Below are 16122 nucleotides of genomic sequence, written 5' to 3' on the forward strand. Positions count from 1 at the left end.
CATACCAGGTAAGATGATGGACACGCAGCACATTCTAACCATCTCCTCTTTGTCTCACAGCTCTGGGGAGTGATAAAACAAGGGTATCGGTGTAAAGGTAAGGCTCAGCTTTGTCCAGCATGTTGTCTTCCCTAGTCCTAGGGGCTCTCCTATAAGGCATGTTTGACTCATAGCCTCATCCCCTAACTGGCTTCCCTAGAGCACCCCTGAGAGTGACTGCCACCATAAAGAGAGGAATCCCTAAGTGACTAGTTATGCAGCCTCTGTTACAAGATCCTCTCTTTGCCTGCATTGCCCTGGAAATTGGGGTGACTGCTAGATTATGTTCTCATGTGGTCATGGGTCTCCAAAGACAGGCACAGAATCACTTTTGAAACAGAAAATAAGTGATTACCAAAGGCCCTTGTCAGCTTTCCTTTTACCATAGCTGTCCTTGTGACTAGAAAAGTTCAAGAGTAAAGGAGCAAAGACATTTAACTGAAAGGAAGAAAGAGGTCTCTAGAAGTCTCCTTAGAGTGGGCAGTATGTGCAGGATGACCAAAAAAGACACCCTTCTAACAGGGTGCCACTTCTGATTCTCAGACTCGTAAGGGAGATCCAGGGGTGACCCAGTAAGAATGCTAAGCTCATTAGAAATGTTAGGTGCCCAAGCTCCAGAACTTAGGAAAGGCATATGTGTCAGGAACAGTACCTGGGTATGGCTTTGAGATGCTGGAGGAGAAACTGAAGGACTTCCTTACCAGGCTGTCTTGTCCACAGACTGTGGGATGAACTGCCACAAGCAGTGCAAAGACCTGGTTGTGTTCGAGTGCAAGAAGCGAGCCAAGAACTCAACAGCTCCCACAGAGATCAGCACCTCTGTGGGGCCAACGTCCAACCTTTGCTCCTTGGGAGCCAAAGATCTGCTCCATGGTAAGCAGGCACTAGGAACATTCCTCTTGGAAAACTTGGTCGGAAGAATATAGTTTTCGGAAAGGAAAGATTACCTCTATCCTTCCTACTCATAATGGAAACTATATTATGCACCTTGTGTTATTAAGCGTTCCTTGTCACCTGTGGGCCCCACAGTTCTGTCACACACAATGCAGACGTTGTTAGGAGAAAGGTGGCAGAGAACAGCATGAAGGTCTGGGGCCTCAGACTGAAGCCTGGGAAGGGGCTGCACCCGCAGGCCATCTGTCCCCAGAGCTTTGTCCAGTAGTGATGCTAGGACTTCTGAGACTTCCCTAGAACTTCCGGGAAGAAGAATGGGTAACTTAAACATGGGTGTACTATGGGCAACAAATGAACACTGATGTAGAAGTGCTCTAAGGAAAGGTCTGCTTGTAATGAAAAAACTGACCACAAGTTAGTAGGTAACAGTGATGCCCAGTAAACCCTTCTGTGATTTAGATCAAATTCCTAGACATACAAAAAGCTTGGGATGGAATCTTAGGCACTCTGCCTTTTGGGGAGCAAAAGAAAGCAACCAACAGGAAAGGAGCCTTTAAGGATGGCCTTTTCTCATGGTGGATGAAGCCTGACACCAACAGCCATAGCTTGGCCAGCAAGGCCTCTGGATTTCAGCTGCCTCACTCCCTAAACTGGCTGCCTGAAAGTAAGTCCACTTTGGGCCCGTGGACACCTGTAGCAAAAGCCTCAATTGATACTAATGTGTAAATTGTGAGTGCTTGCTTTTCTAAGCTAAAGTACCAACATGTCTTCTTCCTATAGCACCTGAGGAAGGACCTTTCACATTTCCTAACGGGGAGGCTGCGGAACACAGTGAGGAGAGTAAGGATCGGACCATCATGCTCATGGGGGTATCCTCACAGAAAATTTCTGTTCGGCTGAAGAGGACTGTCACCCATAAGGCCACCCAGACTGAAGCACTGTCTTGGCCTGGCAGTGAGAGCCCTTCCAGTCACTTTGTGCTGTCGTCCCCAAGGAGGACAGCCCAGGATACTCTGTATGTGCTGCCCAGCCCTACGTCTCCGTGCCCCAGCCCAGTCTTGGTCAGGAAGCGGGCTTTCGTCAAGTGGGAGAACAAAGAATCCTTCATAAAATCAAAGGAGGAGCTCCGTCACCTCAGGCTCCCAACATACCAAGAGCTGGAACAGGTACCTTCCTTTTTCTTTTTTTCAGACTCTGAGAAAGTGGGGCTAACCAGGGAAGAACATGTAAACTGAAGGTTCCAACCAGGTTGACTATTAGAAAGATAAAGGGGAAGAAAAGGGAAAAAGGTAAGAAAAGGATTCTGCTTTGTCTCAAAGAAACCAATGAGGGCCCTGGTTTGTATTACATATCTAGGACAGGATAGACAGGGCTCCCTGTTGCCATAAAGGTACAGTCTCAAAGTGCTGGTACCAAGGTCCAAAGCTCTGTTCACAGCAGGCTCCTTGAGGAAAACCAGTTTCTACTGATCAGCTTTACTGTGGTGACACCACACCCTTTCTCTAGACTTGAAAGCAAGTTGCCTAAATCTTCCCTCCCTACAAGTCTTTGTTACATTATTCAGAGTTATGTTTGCGGAGGGGAGTACTTCATGAAGGTTACCCGGGCATCTTCTTAAAACAAGGGAAGTGAACATCATGCTATCGAAAGACTATTTAGCTCACTGCACAGAAAGCCTTCTCCTTAATGTAAAGTGAGGGAGCTTCCCTCTAAAACTTAAGGAGATGTACTGATTTATATATTTATACATTAAAATAGCTAAATCAACAGTAGCTGGTAAAGGCACAGTTGATTATTATATATAGCAATATAATCTATTAATTGGTAACAGCTGTGGTACCAAGAGGTGTTTTTTTTTTTCCCTATTAGGCTCATAATGTCCTAATTATAATGTACGTAATGGAAGCATGAGAAAAGACAAGGTTAAAAAAGAAAGGAAGGAAAGTAGGAGCTAGGACAACTGGAGACAGCAGGTCATTGTCCAAATAATTCTGTAGGGTCATCACTAATGTACTGCTTTTTGTGTAGAATACAAAGCTCAGAGTGAGAGCTGGCTAGACAGATCTCTTGTCATGGGACGGTAGCTTCTTACAAAGATAGGTAACTTAGTCATTTTAGAGATAGCAAGGACACACGAGCTCCAACATTATCATTCACCTTATTAAAGGGGAGAAGGCCTGTCTGCTTTTTACGCCCAGAACATCAAGGTCAGCAATGTGTTTTTGGAGGCCTATCAGTGCAAACACAAAACCAACATTAGGGTTTCAGGACTCCCTACCTGGTCCTCAGTGTTGCACTTTCCCTGTTAGACCCCCAGGAATTGAATCAAAGAAACAAGTTAGATGAAACTCTTGGTTTGGTGCCTAGAACAAAGAACATAATATTAGGAGGCACACACTTGATAAAATAACAGATTTTCCGGATGAAAAGTACTCTCACTCAGAATATTTAGGACATGCTTTAAGAAACAGAAGGTGGCACAATGTGGGCTACCCTGAGCTCTCCCTAGGGGTAAAATGGCCAGAATCAACTTTTAAGAACAATGAAAGAAACTCTGAAAAGTGAACTTGATAAAGTAGAAAGAATCTCAGTCTTGGTGACAAACATCTGGGCTCCTAGTCCAAACTATTTCTTACTGCTGCTATTACACTCTGTGACCTGTTTGGTCCTCTGTAAAGCACAGAGAGCCAGAAGCTGTCCATGCTCTCTACAGCTTGCTTCAGATCCTGACATTTTACATGCTCATGAAAAGGAGTAATGTAGGTAGCAACAATGACTTCTTGCTGCAAGGAGTGAGTGGTAGAAAGATTTCAGATAAGTAAGTTAGGTCCAGAACTAATTCCCACCCAGTAATACCAGAGCATGTAAACTCTATTTTTATCCTTGTCTTAGAGTATTTAAAATAATATTTAATATTAAAATAATGTACAATACATATTAATATTGTAAGTATGTTGCTGTTGCTGCTGCTAAGTCACTTCAGTCGTGTCCGACTCTCTGTGACCCTGTGGACAGCAGCCCACCAGGTTCCTCTGTCCACAGGATTCCCTAGGCAAGAATACTGGAGTGGGCTGCCAATAAGTATGTTTATACCTCTAAACCAGCACAGGATAACAGAGAATACAATGCCTCTTAGATTCAAATCGCCAGTCTGATACTATACCCACCTCTATCACCATGTAACACAGTACCTGGGGCTTCCCTGGTGGCTCAGTGAAAATCTGCCTGCCAATGCAGGAGATGAAGGTTTGATCTGTGGGTCAGAAAGATCCCTTCGAGAAGGAAACTGCAATCCACTCCACTCCTCTGTCAATGGGCTTTCTCAGCAAGAAGAATCTGGCAGGCTGAAGTCCCATGGGGTTGCAAAAGAGTGTGACATGACTACACAGTTACCCTGCACATAGCAAATACTCAGTACTACACAGTAGCTAACAGACAGCTATCTAGGTGACTGACGTTGAGAAGTAACTCATGTATCTCAAATCACCCCCATATTTTGGGGGGTAATCAGTACAGTATAAGCAAGGTAAGAACACGAGATTCAAAGTCTCAAAACCCAGGGACGTTGGCATCATGGTAGTGTGTTACTCCTTTTTAAATCTCCCCTTTTATTTACAATCATATGGGTCATTCATAAACAAAAGTGACTGTGCATCTTATACCTCAACACCCAGTAGACTTCTACCCACCTGTCCTTCACAAAGTACTACATAGGCCCTCAGAGAGGGCTGTGAAGCCAAGGGAGTTGGCTAGCCTACTCCATGCTGATTCACTGCTATCAGGAAGAAAAAGAGAGACCAGGAGAAAAAAAAAAAAAGGTGAACAAAATTAACAGTTGTGAATAATCATTTAACCAAGACTGTTTGCCTTAAAAAAAAAAGTTGCACCATCATGAACCAAAACTTCAGGCTCCCTAACCAAAGGTGAAACTGCCAAACCTTTATTCACACTAAGAAGAAATGAGAGAAGCCTCAATATGTAAAATTAAAAAAACAAAAGGCAACATTACAGCTGTTACTGCACAAATCCATGGACCCATAAGAAACTTATGAATATGCCAACATATTAGATAACCTAGAACAAATGTCTAAATTTCCAGAAATGACCAAGACTGAATCCAGAAAAAAACAGAAAATCTAAACAGACCAATAACAAGCAAAGGCATTGACTCAGTAGTCAAAATCCTCCCAACACAGAAAACCCAGGATCAGACGGCTTCACTGGAAAATTCTACCCAACACTCAAAGAATTAACACTGGTCCTTCTTAAAAGCTTTCTAAAAAATAGAATACTTTCAAACCATCAGGGTGGTTTTACCCTAATACCAAAGTCAGATAAGAACACTAAGAAACACAGACTATAGACCTATGTTACTGGCAAGTATACATGCAAAAATTCTCAACAAAATATTAGCAACCTGATTTTTTTAAGAACACATCAAAAAGATGCTATACACTATGAAAAATAGGATTTATTTCTTAGGATGCAAATACAGTTCAACATATGCAAATCAATAAATGTACTATATATCACATTAGTAAAATGAAAGAAAAATCATGTGGTCATCTCAACAGATGCAAAAAACATTTGACAGAATACAACATTCTTTCATGATAAAAACCCTGCTCAGACTGGATAAAAGGAATATACCTCAACATAATAAGGGCCATATATAACAAACTGACAGCTAACATTATACTCAGTGGAGAAAATTTCAAAACTTTTCCACCAAGATTAAGAACAAGACGAAGATGCCCACTCTCACCATTTATTCAAGTACTGAAAGTCATCCAAATCAGAAAAGTAACAGCAAAAGTGTCACTACTTGCAGATGATGAGTCCATATATAGAAAAACCCCAAAGATTAAACATCAACAAACAAAACTGTCACAGCTAACATTTTCAGTTAAACTGCAGGATACAAAACCAGCTTATAGAAATCAGTTGTTTCTACACACTAAGGATGAAACATCTGAAAAAGAAAACTTCCCTGTTCCCAATAGCATCAAAAACAAAATATTTAGGAATAAATTTAACCAAGGAAGATTTATACAAGGAAAACTACAAGACTTTGCAGAAAGAAACCCAAGACACAAATGGAAAGACATGCTGTGTTCATGGACAGAAGAATTAAGACTGTTGAAATGTCTGGCAGAGGACCTAAATTCTTTTAAGGAAGACATACAGATGCCCAACAGGTAAATGAAAAGATGCTCATCATCATGAAACAATTATTGGAGAAATGAAAATCAAAACTGCAACGAAGTACCACCTTACAGCAGCACTACTTATAACAGCCAAGATATGGAAGCAACCTAAGTATCCATTGACAGATAAATGGATAAAGATGAGGTATTGATATAGTGGTATGTGTGTATATATGTGTGTGTGTGTGTAAAAAAGAATGAAATAATGCTATTTGGATGGACCTAAAGATTATCATAGCTAAATGAAGTCAGTCAGAAAAACACAAAAAAAATTCACTTACATGTGGCATCTAATGGAGAAGGCAATGGCAACCCACTCCAGTACTCTTGCCTGGAAAATCCCATGGGCCGAGGAGCCTGGTAAGCTGCAGTCCATGGGGTTGCAAAGAGTCAGACACCACTGAGCAACTTCACTTTCATGCACTGGAGAAGGAAATGGCAACCCACTCCAGTGTTCTTGCCTGGAGAATTCCAGGGACGGGGGAGCCTGGTGGGCTGCCGTCTATGGGGTTGCACAGAGTTGGACACGATTGAAGTGACTTAGCAGTAGCAGTGGCGTCTAAAATATGACCTAAATGACAAACATAAGAGAACAGACCTGTGGTTGCCAAGGGAGAGGGTGGGGGAAGGATGGGATGGAAGTTTGGAATTAACAGGTGTAAACTATTACATATAGATTAGATAAACAACAAGGTCCTACTGTGTAGCACAGAGCATTATAGTCAATATCCAGTGACAAACCATAATGGAAAAGAATAGAAAAAGAATATATATGTATATAACTGAATCACTTTGCTTATAGCAGAAACTAACAAAACACTGTAAATAAAGTCAATTTTTTAAAAGGACTGTTAAAATGCCCATAGTACTCAAAGCAATCTACAGATTGAATCAGAATACCAATGGAATTCTTCACAGAAATAGAAAAAAAGTCCTAACATTTGTATGGAACAACGGAAGACTATGAATAACCTAAGTAATCCTGATGAAAGAAGCTGGAGGTACCACACTTCCTAATTTCAAGTTATATACTACAAAGCTACAGTAGCAAAAACACTGTACAAAAGCAGACACATAGACCAGTGGAACCAACAACAGCCCAGAATTAAACCTGTGTAAATCACTGCAGATGGTGACTGCAGCCATGAAATTAAAAGACGCTTATTCCTTGGAAGGAAAGCTATGACCAACCTAGATAGCATATTCAAAAGCAGAGACATTACTTTGCCTACTAAGGTCCATCTAGTCAAGGCTATGGTTTTTCCAGTGGTCAAGTATGGATGTGAGAGTTGGACTATGAAGAAGGCTGAGCACCAAAGAATTGATGCTTTTGAACTGTGGTGTTGGAGAAGACTCTTGAGAGTCCCTTGGACTGCAAGGAGATCCAACCAGTCCATTCTAAAGGACATCAACCCTGGGATTTCTTTGGAAGGAATGATGCTAAAGCTGAAACTCCAATACTTTGGCCACCTCATGTGAAGAGTTGATTCATTGGAAGACTTCAATGCTGGGAGGGATTGGGGGCAGGAGAAGGAGATGACAGAGGATGAGATGGCTGGATGGCATCACCAACTCGATGGACGTGAATCTGAGTGAACTCCGGGAGTTGGTGACGGACAGGGAGGCCTGGCGTGCTGTGATTCATGGGGTTGCAAAGAGTCAGACACGACTGAGCGACTGAACTGAACTGATACAGTGAACTAATACTTGACGAGAGCCCAGATCACCACCAAAGGCAAAAAGGATAGTCTCTTCACAAATGGTGCTGGGAAAACTGGATCAGCACATGCAGAGCAATGAAATTCGACACCCATCTTACACCTCTCATAAAAATTAACTCAGAATGGATCAGAGACAAACATGAGGCCTAATACTATGAAACTCCTAGGGGAAAAAAAAAGTAGGGAAGCAGCTCTTTCTCATTGGTCTTTGGCAGTGAATTTTTGGACATGACACCAAAAGCAAACATCAACAAATGGGACTACATTAACTAAGCTTTTGCAGAGTAAGGAAACCATCAATAAAATGAGAAGGTAACCTACTGCATGGGAGAAGATATTTGCAAATGATGTATCCAATAAGGGGTTCTTTAAAATATTTAAATAACTCATACAACTCAATACCAACAACAAAATCTAAAAACCAGAACTAAATAGGTTTTTTCCCCAAAACATACAAATGGCTGATAGGAACATGAAAAGATGTTCCATGTCACTAATCAGAGAAATGAAAATCAAAACCACAATGGGATATCATCTCATACCTGTTAGAATGACTGTGATCAAGAAAATAACAAGTGCTGGTGAAGATGTGCAGAAATAAGGAATCCTTGTACACAGTTGGTAGGAATGAAAATTGGTATAGCCACTATGGAAAACACTATGGTGACTTCTCAAAAGACTAAAAAAAGAACTACCATTTGATTAGTAATTCCACTCCTGGGTATATATCCAAAGAAAATGAAAACACTAATTCAAAGAGATACATGCACCCCAGTGTCTGCAGTATTAAATAGTCGAGATATGGAAGCAACCTATGTGTCCATCAACAGATGAGTTGATAAAGATGTGTGTGTAAATGCATATACATATATCAATACATATGCACAATGAAATATTACTCAGCCATATAAAAACTGAATTTCTATTTGTAACATTGGAAATCAATGGCTGCCTCTGTAACTAAATCACTGCAAATTAGATAATTAAATCCCAGTTTAAGGAGATGGGATAAAATTCTCACCTTTATCAAGTCTGTTAGTTTTCAATGATTTGAAGAAAATATGTAGTACATGATAATGTATGTAATCTCCCATGTGAACTGTAATAACACAGAGTATATTCCAAAGTCATTGCTTTCATACCTCAAACCTGACCAAGACTTTTTCTGCCACATTTAAGTCTGCTACACAATATTCAAAGATTTTATTATCCATCTATTGCCCATGAATGGTTTATTCTGCCTGTTAGCCACTCACATCTTTGATATAACAAAGATGTAATATAATAAAACTGATACACATGATCATTTGATAAGTATTTAACTTAGTTTTTATTCAGGGCAAAATAACTACCTTGAAAACAGTTTCGCAGCTACAGTGAAAAGATGCCAGTCAAGTGTAGTACTCCTGATGTAACTAATCTGCCATTTATTGCTGCTTTATTAACATACCTCATTCTCCTTTTCTTTTAGGAAATAAATACTCTGAAAGCAGATAATAATGCTCTAAAGATCCAACTGAAATATGCACAGAAGAAGATAGAAACCCTCCAACTTGCAAGAAACAATCATGTCTTGGCTCAGATGGAGCAGGGTGACTGTTCTTAGCCCAGAAACTCAAGAAACACAAACTGTAGAGTGTATCAGAGATCTCATTTCCTAAACCTCAACACAAAGACCCGGAGAACCTTAGACTGACTGGCTTTTAAAAGGGTACTTTAAAGAAAAGGAGCTACTTTTTTACTTAAAAGATTCTTACTGTGCAGTAAGGTTTTCTCTTCCAGTCAGTTGAATCAAAGGGAGGAAGGCTGAAGAATGCAAAATATTTGCCATTCATTCCACAAACTTTTTCTCCCCTTGGGACTAATATCAAAAGCATGGTGAAAACATGACTATAGTTTTCTGACAAGGTAGCTTCTTCTACATGACCTGTCCAGCTGCTTCTTCCTTAGAACTAAAATCCCTGGAAAATGAATGTTTCCTTCCCTGGCTTTTTCTGAGGCATTGTTCCATCCAAAACTTGCTTATGATGGAAAAATATCCACATTCCAAAAGGAAAATCACTTCCTCTGTATTTCAGCATTCTTTACGAATCTGGTTCCCACTTCACTACCTCAGATCTAATCAATTTGCCTTTTCCCTTCCTTCCTCACTATATTCTTACACAAAGAAGGATATGTACCTAGAAGAGCACTTCTAGAGATGTAGCCATAAATTTGGGGATGGGGACAGGAAGGAGCTATTAAACAACATGACATTATCCAATTACAAGTCAACTCAATTTTAGTCTCACACTCATCATAAAATAGCCAAATTAAGTACCTGGAAACGTCGCTATTACCACCTCATACATGGCTGGCTAATTGGCTAAAATAAATATAACACAAACATATTTGCCCCTTACATAATCTACAATGGATAGAATTAAGAATTTATAGCTTTTAAAAAAAAAAGTCTGCTTAACTTACATGTGCCATTTTTTTGAAGTAACTTTTTTGAACTGAATTTGTGCTTGTACTGTCTTCACTATTAATACTATTTAGAATAAGCTAACTGGATGAGAGGTTTCAATAATAGCTGACAGCATGTACATATGTACATATTGTGTATATACAACATCAGACATGCATGTGGCTTGGAATTCTGTTTCCTCCAGATGTGGAAGTGATTTAGACTTTTGGTCATGTATACAAATTCACAAAGTTCAGTTTGTTACAATATAAGAAATTACTTATAATGTAAATTGTATTGTTTGGCAAAATCATGAGAGTCCTGTGAGTTTTCTATTAATGAATGTTAATGATAAATGGGCTCAATTAATTATCTGGGCAACTGTTCACAAACTTCTCTGTCAGACTCTATTTCTCTAAAAAAAAATTCATATGATCATTTTCTTTTGGCTGGGAGCTTACCTTCCATGGTTGGATGCCTGATGCCGAGCTAACTTAAAATTCATACACAAGCTGACCAACTGCCAAGAATATAATCTCAACAACCAAAAGTTCCAAACTGGCAACACCAAGTCTTAGTCAGAAACAAACTATATATGCAGTATAGTTTCCTGGGAGGATTTGGACCATTTAAGAAGTTTCTTTCATGAAAGACCTGTTCCCATTTGCATACCCCCTTGTACTGAGCTTTAGTGAAAAAGCAAATAACTAGCTTTCACTTAGTGTTTAGTGTTTTAAAAGAGCACTGTACACACAAATTTACCTTTTTCTACATCCAAACTCAGAAATCCCCATGGCAGGGCTGTTTAGGTCCACTACTTGGTATATAATCGTGTAGGAAGTACTTTGCTACTTACCTTATATTGAACAAATGAGTTTACAGTCATCCTTAAAATACTTCACTTATTCATTTCCTCTGATACAAACCAAAGACAGTATAGCTCAATTTCTTTATGTGGAGTTATAAAACACCATTGAATTTTTTTCACTCTTCTTATATCCCATCCAAAATACAGAGCCCAGGTTAGTGTGTGTAAAAAATTTGTAATCCAGAGGAATTCAAAAGGTCACTGTCTCCTTAGTCTAATTAACATGGCTAGAAGGTCTCAGGCCTTCCAGAATTTATCACTGAAATGGACAGGAAGCAGTAGTTTCTCCACAGGTCTTTACAGTCCAGCAAGGGCCAAAGAAGTATAGTGTATAAATCAGTATTATTTGCTCTGAGCAACGTGGGATTAGTGGAATCTACAGAAATAATCTGGAACAAATTTTTTTGTCAAGCCTACAGTACAAATTTGTGTATCTTGTATCAACTTGAAATAACTTTGGGCATATATTTATCCGTCAAAACAGGGACAAATCTTGTTTCATTAACAACAGTGTCACTTCTTTTCTTTGGTAATTGATTTCCTGTTTTACTGGGCACTTGTGAATTTCTGTTTAAAGATGTATAATGTAAAAGAACTGCAAGGGGAAAAAAACAAATGTACAGATTGTAAAGGTGGTTTTTTTTTTTTTTGATACCTAATATAAGTTTTCTTTGTGTAATATTTATATGATAAAAGACAGTAGAATCCCTACAACAAAGATGTCCTGTGTTTCTTCTAGTTCATAAACATGTAGATGCTTCATCTGAATTTTTACTGTAATCAACAGCTGAGACCACTCCCTAATTCTATTAACCAAACCAGTCGCCCTGAAAGGAAAAGCAAAGCAACTAATTACTCAGTATACATTTCTAAATATATAACATGAACTAGTAACATATAAAAATATTCAAATCATTTCCCATCTTATTCCATAATGACAGTGATCTCCAAATATGATCCCCAAATATTAAGTCCATAAACACTTAACACTGAAGGAGACAAGTCTGAAGTGGTCATTTCTCTATGGCTTTCATCTTTAAATCCACAACTCTAAGAAAACTAGCAAGAAAAGAGAAACTTTGAAACTGTGGATGGAACTGGTAAAGGATTGTTCAATCTAGTATACAGATCACCCAGCGCAATTCATTTGTGCTCATGATTAGTGATCATTTAGAGTAATTAAAGATAGCCATGATTTTTCCTTAATCCCCAGGCAACTTTTGTTTAACTAGACCAAAGAAGGGGAACAGGGGGATTCTAGTCACTCAGACTCCACAGTGGAATGCATTCAATCAGTTCAGTTCAGTTGAGTCCCTCAGTCATGTCCAACTCTTTGCGACCCCATGGACTGCAGCATACCAGGCTTCCCTGTCCATCACCAACTCCCAGAGCTTACTTATACTCATGTCCATTGAGTCAGTGATGCCATCCAACCGTCTCATCCTCTCCCTTTTTCCTCAGGCCTTCAATCTCCCAGCATCAGGGTCTTTTCAAATGAGTCAGTTCTTCACATCAGGTAGCCTAAGTCAAGCCTTAGGAGTTTCAGCTTCAACATCAGTCTCTCCAAAGAACACCCAGGACTGATTTCCTTTAGGATGGACTATTTGGATCTCCTTGCAGCCCAAGGGACCCTCAAGAGTCTTCTCCAACAGCATAGTTCAAAAGCATCAACTCTTCGGTGCTCAGCTTTCTTTATACTCCAACTCTCACATTCATACATGACCACTGGAAAAACCATAGCTTTGACTAGATGGACATTTGCTGGCAAAGTAATGTCTCTGCTTTTTAATATGTTGTCTAAGTTGGTCCTAACTTTCCTTCCAAGGAGTAAGCGTCTTTTAATTTCATGGCTGCAATCACCATCTGGAGTGATTTTGGAGCCCAAGAAAATAAAGTCTGCCACTGTTTCCATTGTTTCCCTATCTATATGCCATGAAGTGATGGGACCAGATGCCATGATCTTCATTTTCTGAATGTTGGCTTTTAACCCAACTTTTTCACTCTTTCACATTCATCAAGAGGTTCTTTAGTTTTTTACTTTTCTGCCGTAAGGGTGGTGTCATCTGCATATCTGAGGTTATTGATATTTCTCCCAGCCATCTTGATTCCGCTTGTGCTTCATCCAGTCCAGCATTTCTTATGATGTACTCTGCATATAAGTTAAATAAGCAGGGTGACAATATACAGCCTTGACGTACTCCTTTTCCTATTTGGAACCAGTCTGTTGTTCCATGTCCAGTTCTAACTGTTGCTTCTTGACCTGCATACGGATTTCTCAGAAGGCAGGTCAGGTGGTCTGGTATTCCCATCTCTTGAATAATTTTCCACAGTTTGTTGTGCTCCACCCAGTCAAACAGAGAAAGCAATGGCACCCCACTCCAGTACTCTTGCCTGGAAAATCCCATGGATGGAGGAGCCTGGTAGGCTACAGTCCATGGGGTCGCGAAGAGTTGGACAGGACTGAGTGACTTCACTTTCACTTTTCACTTTCATGCATTGGAGAAGGAAATGGCAACCCACTCCAGTATTCTTGCCTGGAGAATCCCAGGGACGGTGGAGCCTGCTGGGCTTCCATCTATGTGGTCGCACAGAGTCGGAAACGACTGACGCAACTTAGCAGCAGCAGCAATGCAGTCAAAGGCTTTGGCGTAATCAAGAAAGCAGATGTTTTTCTGGAACTCTTGCTTTTTCTATGATCCAATGGATGTTGTCAATTTGACCTCTGGTTCGTCTGCCTTTTCTAAATCCACCTTGAACATCTGGAAGTTCGTGGTTTATGTATTGTTGAAGCCTGGCTTGGAGAATTTTGAGCATTACTTTGCTAGTGTGTAGGATGAGAGCAATTGTGCAGTAATTTGAACATTCTTTGGCATTGCCTTTGTTTGGGATTGGAATGAAAACTGACCTTTTCCAGTCTTGTGGCCACTGCTGAGTTTTCCAAATTTGCTGGCATACTGAGTGCAGCACTTTCATAGCATCATCTTTTAGTATTTAAAATAGCTCAGCTGGAATTCCATCACCTCCACTACCTTTGTTGGTAGTGATGCTTCCTAAGGCCCACTTGACTTCACATTCCAGGATGTCTGGCTCTAGGTGTGTGATCACACCATTGTGGTTATCTGGATCATGAAGATCTTTTTTGTATAGTTCTTTTGTGTGTTGTTAACACATCTTAAAATCTTCTACTTCTGTTAGGTCCATATCATTTCTATCCTTTATTGTGCCCATCTTTGCATGAAATGTTCCCTTGGTATCTCTAATTTTCTTGAAGAGATCTCTAGTCTTTCCCATTCTATTGTTTTCCTCTATATCTTTGCAGTGATCACTGAGGAAGGTTTCTTATCTCTCCTTGCTATTCTTTGGAACTCTGCATTCAAATGCAAAGTATCTTTCCTTTTCTCCTTTGCCTTTCGTGTCTTTTCAAGTCTTCATAGAAAATAATTCAACACTTAAACACTTCATAGAAAATAATCAAGTTACGATAACAATTGCCCCTTAAGAGGAGAGATTAAACTACCTCCCCTCCTCTGTCTCCAATTCCCATTCCAAATACTTCCACCCCTGTGTCCCTGACAAGGAACAGATTGCATCACTGCTCAGAACATTTTCCATCTCAAATATTTTGGGTGTTAGCCATACCTTCTTTTGACATACAAAAAGGTAATGAAATAGTCATGGTTTAAAACATTTTTTTCTGTTTAGTGAGGCAAGATTTCCTTGATCTGCAAAAAACAAGGGAACGGGTTAAAAGGAAATACCTCATTCCATCTTTGAGAGCTTATGTGTAACGGTGCAGTAGTTATGCATGGGTAGACATCAGTTACTTCTTTAATCTAGATACTCCCAATAATATGTCTGTAGGTGCTATCAGGTACCACAGGATAGACCAAGGCAGGGAGAAGAAAAGTGGGGAGGGAAAATGAGGTGGCAGGAAAAAATAAAATTAAGAACTAGGCAAAAAGAATGATGATGAGATAGCACAGAAAAAAGTGTTGGATTTCAGGAAGCATAGAAGTGCCATTCACCATACTCTACATTTGACTGCACTCAATTTATAAAGCATTTTCACATTATGACTTATAATATTAAGGCCCCAAACTACCTGCTATTCTAGATATTACTGAGTAATTTTCTACAAAAGAAGTTTTTGCAAAGAGATTATCATGAAAATTCTACCCCACAGGAAAGAAAAAGATATTAGGGTCTGGACCACTTTACTTTTCATTCAAGTCAAGTTTTTAAGAATGTGTAAATAAGAGTGGTTCCAGCTTGAGCATGATTCCAGGAGCCAAGAGCTAAACTTGGATAAGATTTACAGTGAGAAGCAGATAACCCAACAGCAAGCCTATGCAGGTACAAAGAAATCCTACAGAAATTAATAAACTAATCTTTCTACCATTAGTGATTTTAAAAAAAGCTGAATATACTTGTAAACCCATTCTGTATCAGTGACTAAAGCTCCTGAAAAGAAATGAACCAGAAATCTAAAGCTTTTAAATGAATATTTTAACTAATAATTTTTTGAAATATTTTACTCCAGCGGTCTTTGCTTATATATTTTTAAGTTATTCATTTTTCAGAGTTCATAGCTCCTTATATGGAAAGACTTTCTTCAACTATCACAAATGAAATTCTCTCTTCAATAAATATAATTTTTTTTTAAGTTTACAAATAAAATTTATGTTTTCCTCTCCTGAACAAATTTCTTTGAAGGGTTAGCTTGAAAAAGACATGTCCAAGACTATGGTATACACAATATTTAAAATTTTAACATTTTAGATTTTACCATGGGTTTACTGTAAAACAAGAGTAACACTGCCAAATCCATTTGTCCACAGGTACTCAGCTTTCTCTCTTTTGAGTTGGTTAGACTACAGAAAGTTGTTAATACACCAGGAGTCTACAGATTTTAAAGTAGAACTGAAAAAATTTATATGACTACAT

At 39.3% G+C, this 16122-nt stretch overlaps 1 protein-coding gene across 1 annotated transcript in view; it reads left to right on the plus strand.

Moving 5' to 3' along the window:
• RASGRP1 (RAS guanyl releasing protein 1) overlaps positions 1 to 11896 on the plus strand; it is a 77209-nt gene extending 65313 nt beyond the window's left edge. The window contains exons 14-17 of the mRNA XM_040226969.1: positions 61 to 97; positions 760 to 912; positions 1714 to 2099; positions 9333 to 11896. Of these exons, the coding sequence (XP_040082903.1) occupies positions 61 to 97; positions 760 to 912; positions 1714 to 2099; positions 9333 to 9467 (711 nt within the window). The 3' untranslated portion in view covers positions 9468 to 11896. The remainder of the gene's footprint in view (positions 1 to 60; positions 98 to 759; positions 913 to 1713; positions 2100 to 9332) is intronic.
• The last annotated feature ends 4226 nt before the right edge of the window (positions 11897 to 16122 follow it).

This window comes from Oryx dammah, unplaced genomic scaffold, assembly GCF_014754425.2.
Source record: "Oryx dammah isolate SB20612 unplaced genomic scaffold, SCBI_Odam_1.1 HiC_scaffold_26, whole genome shotgun sequence".
NCBI lineage: Eukaryota > Metazoa > Chordata > Mammalia > Artiodactyla > Bovidae > Oryx > Oryx dammah.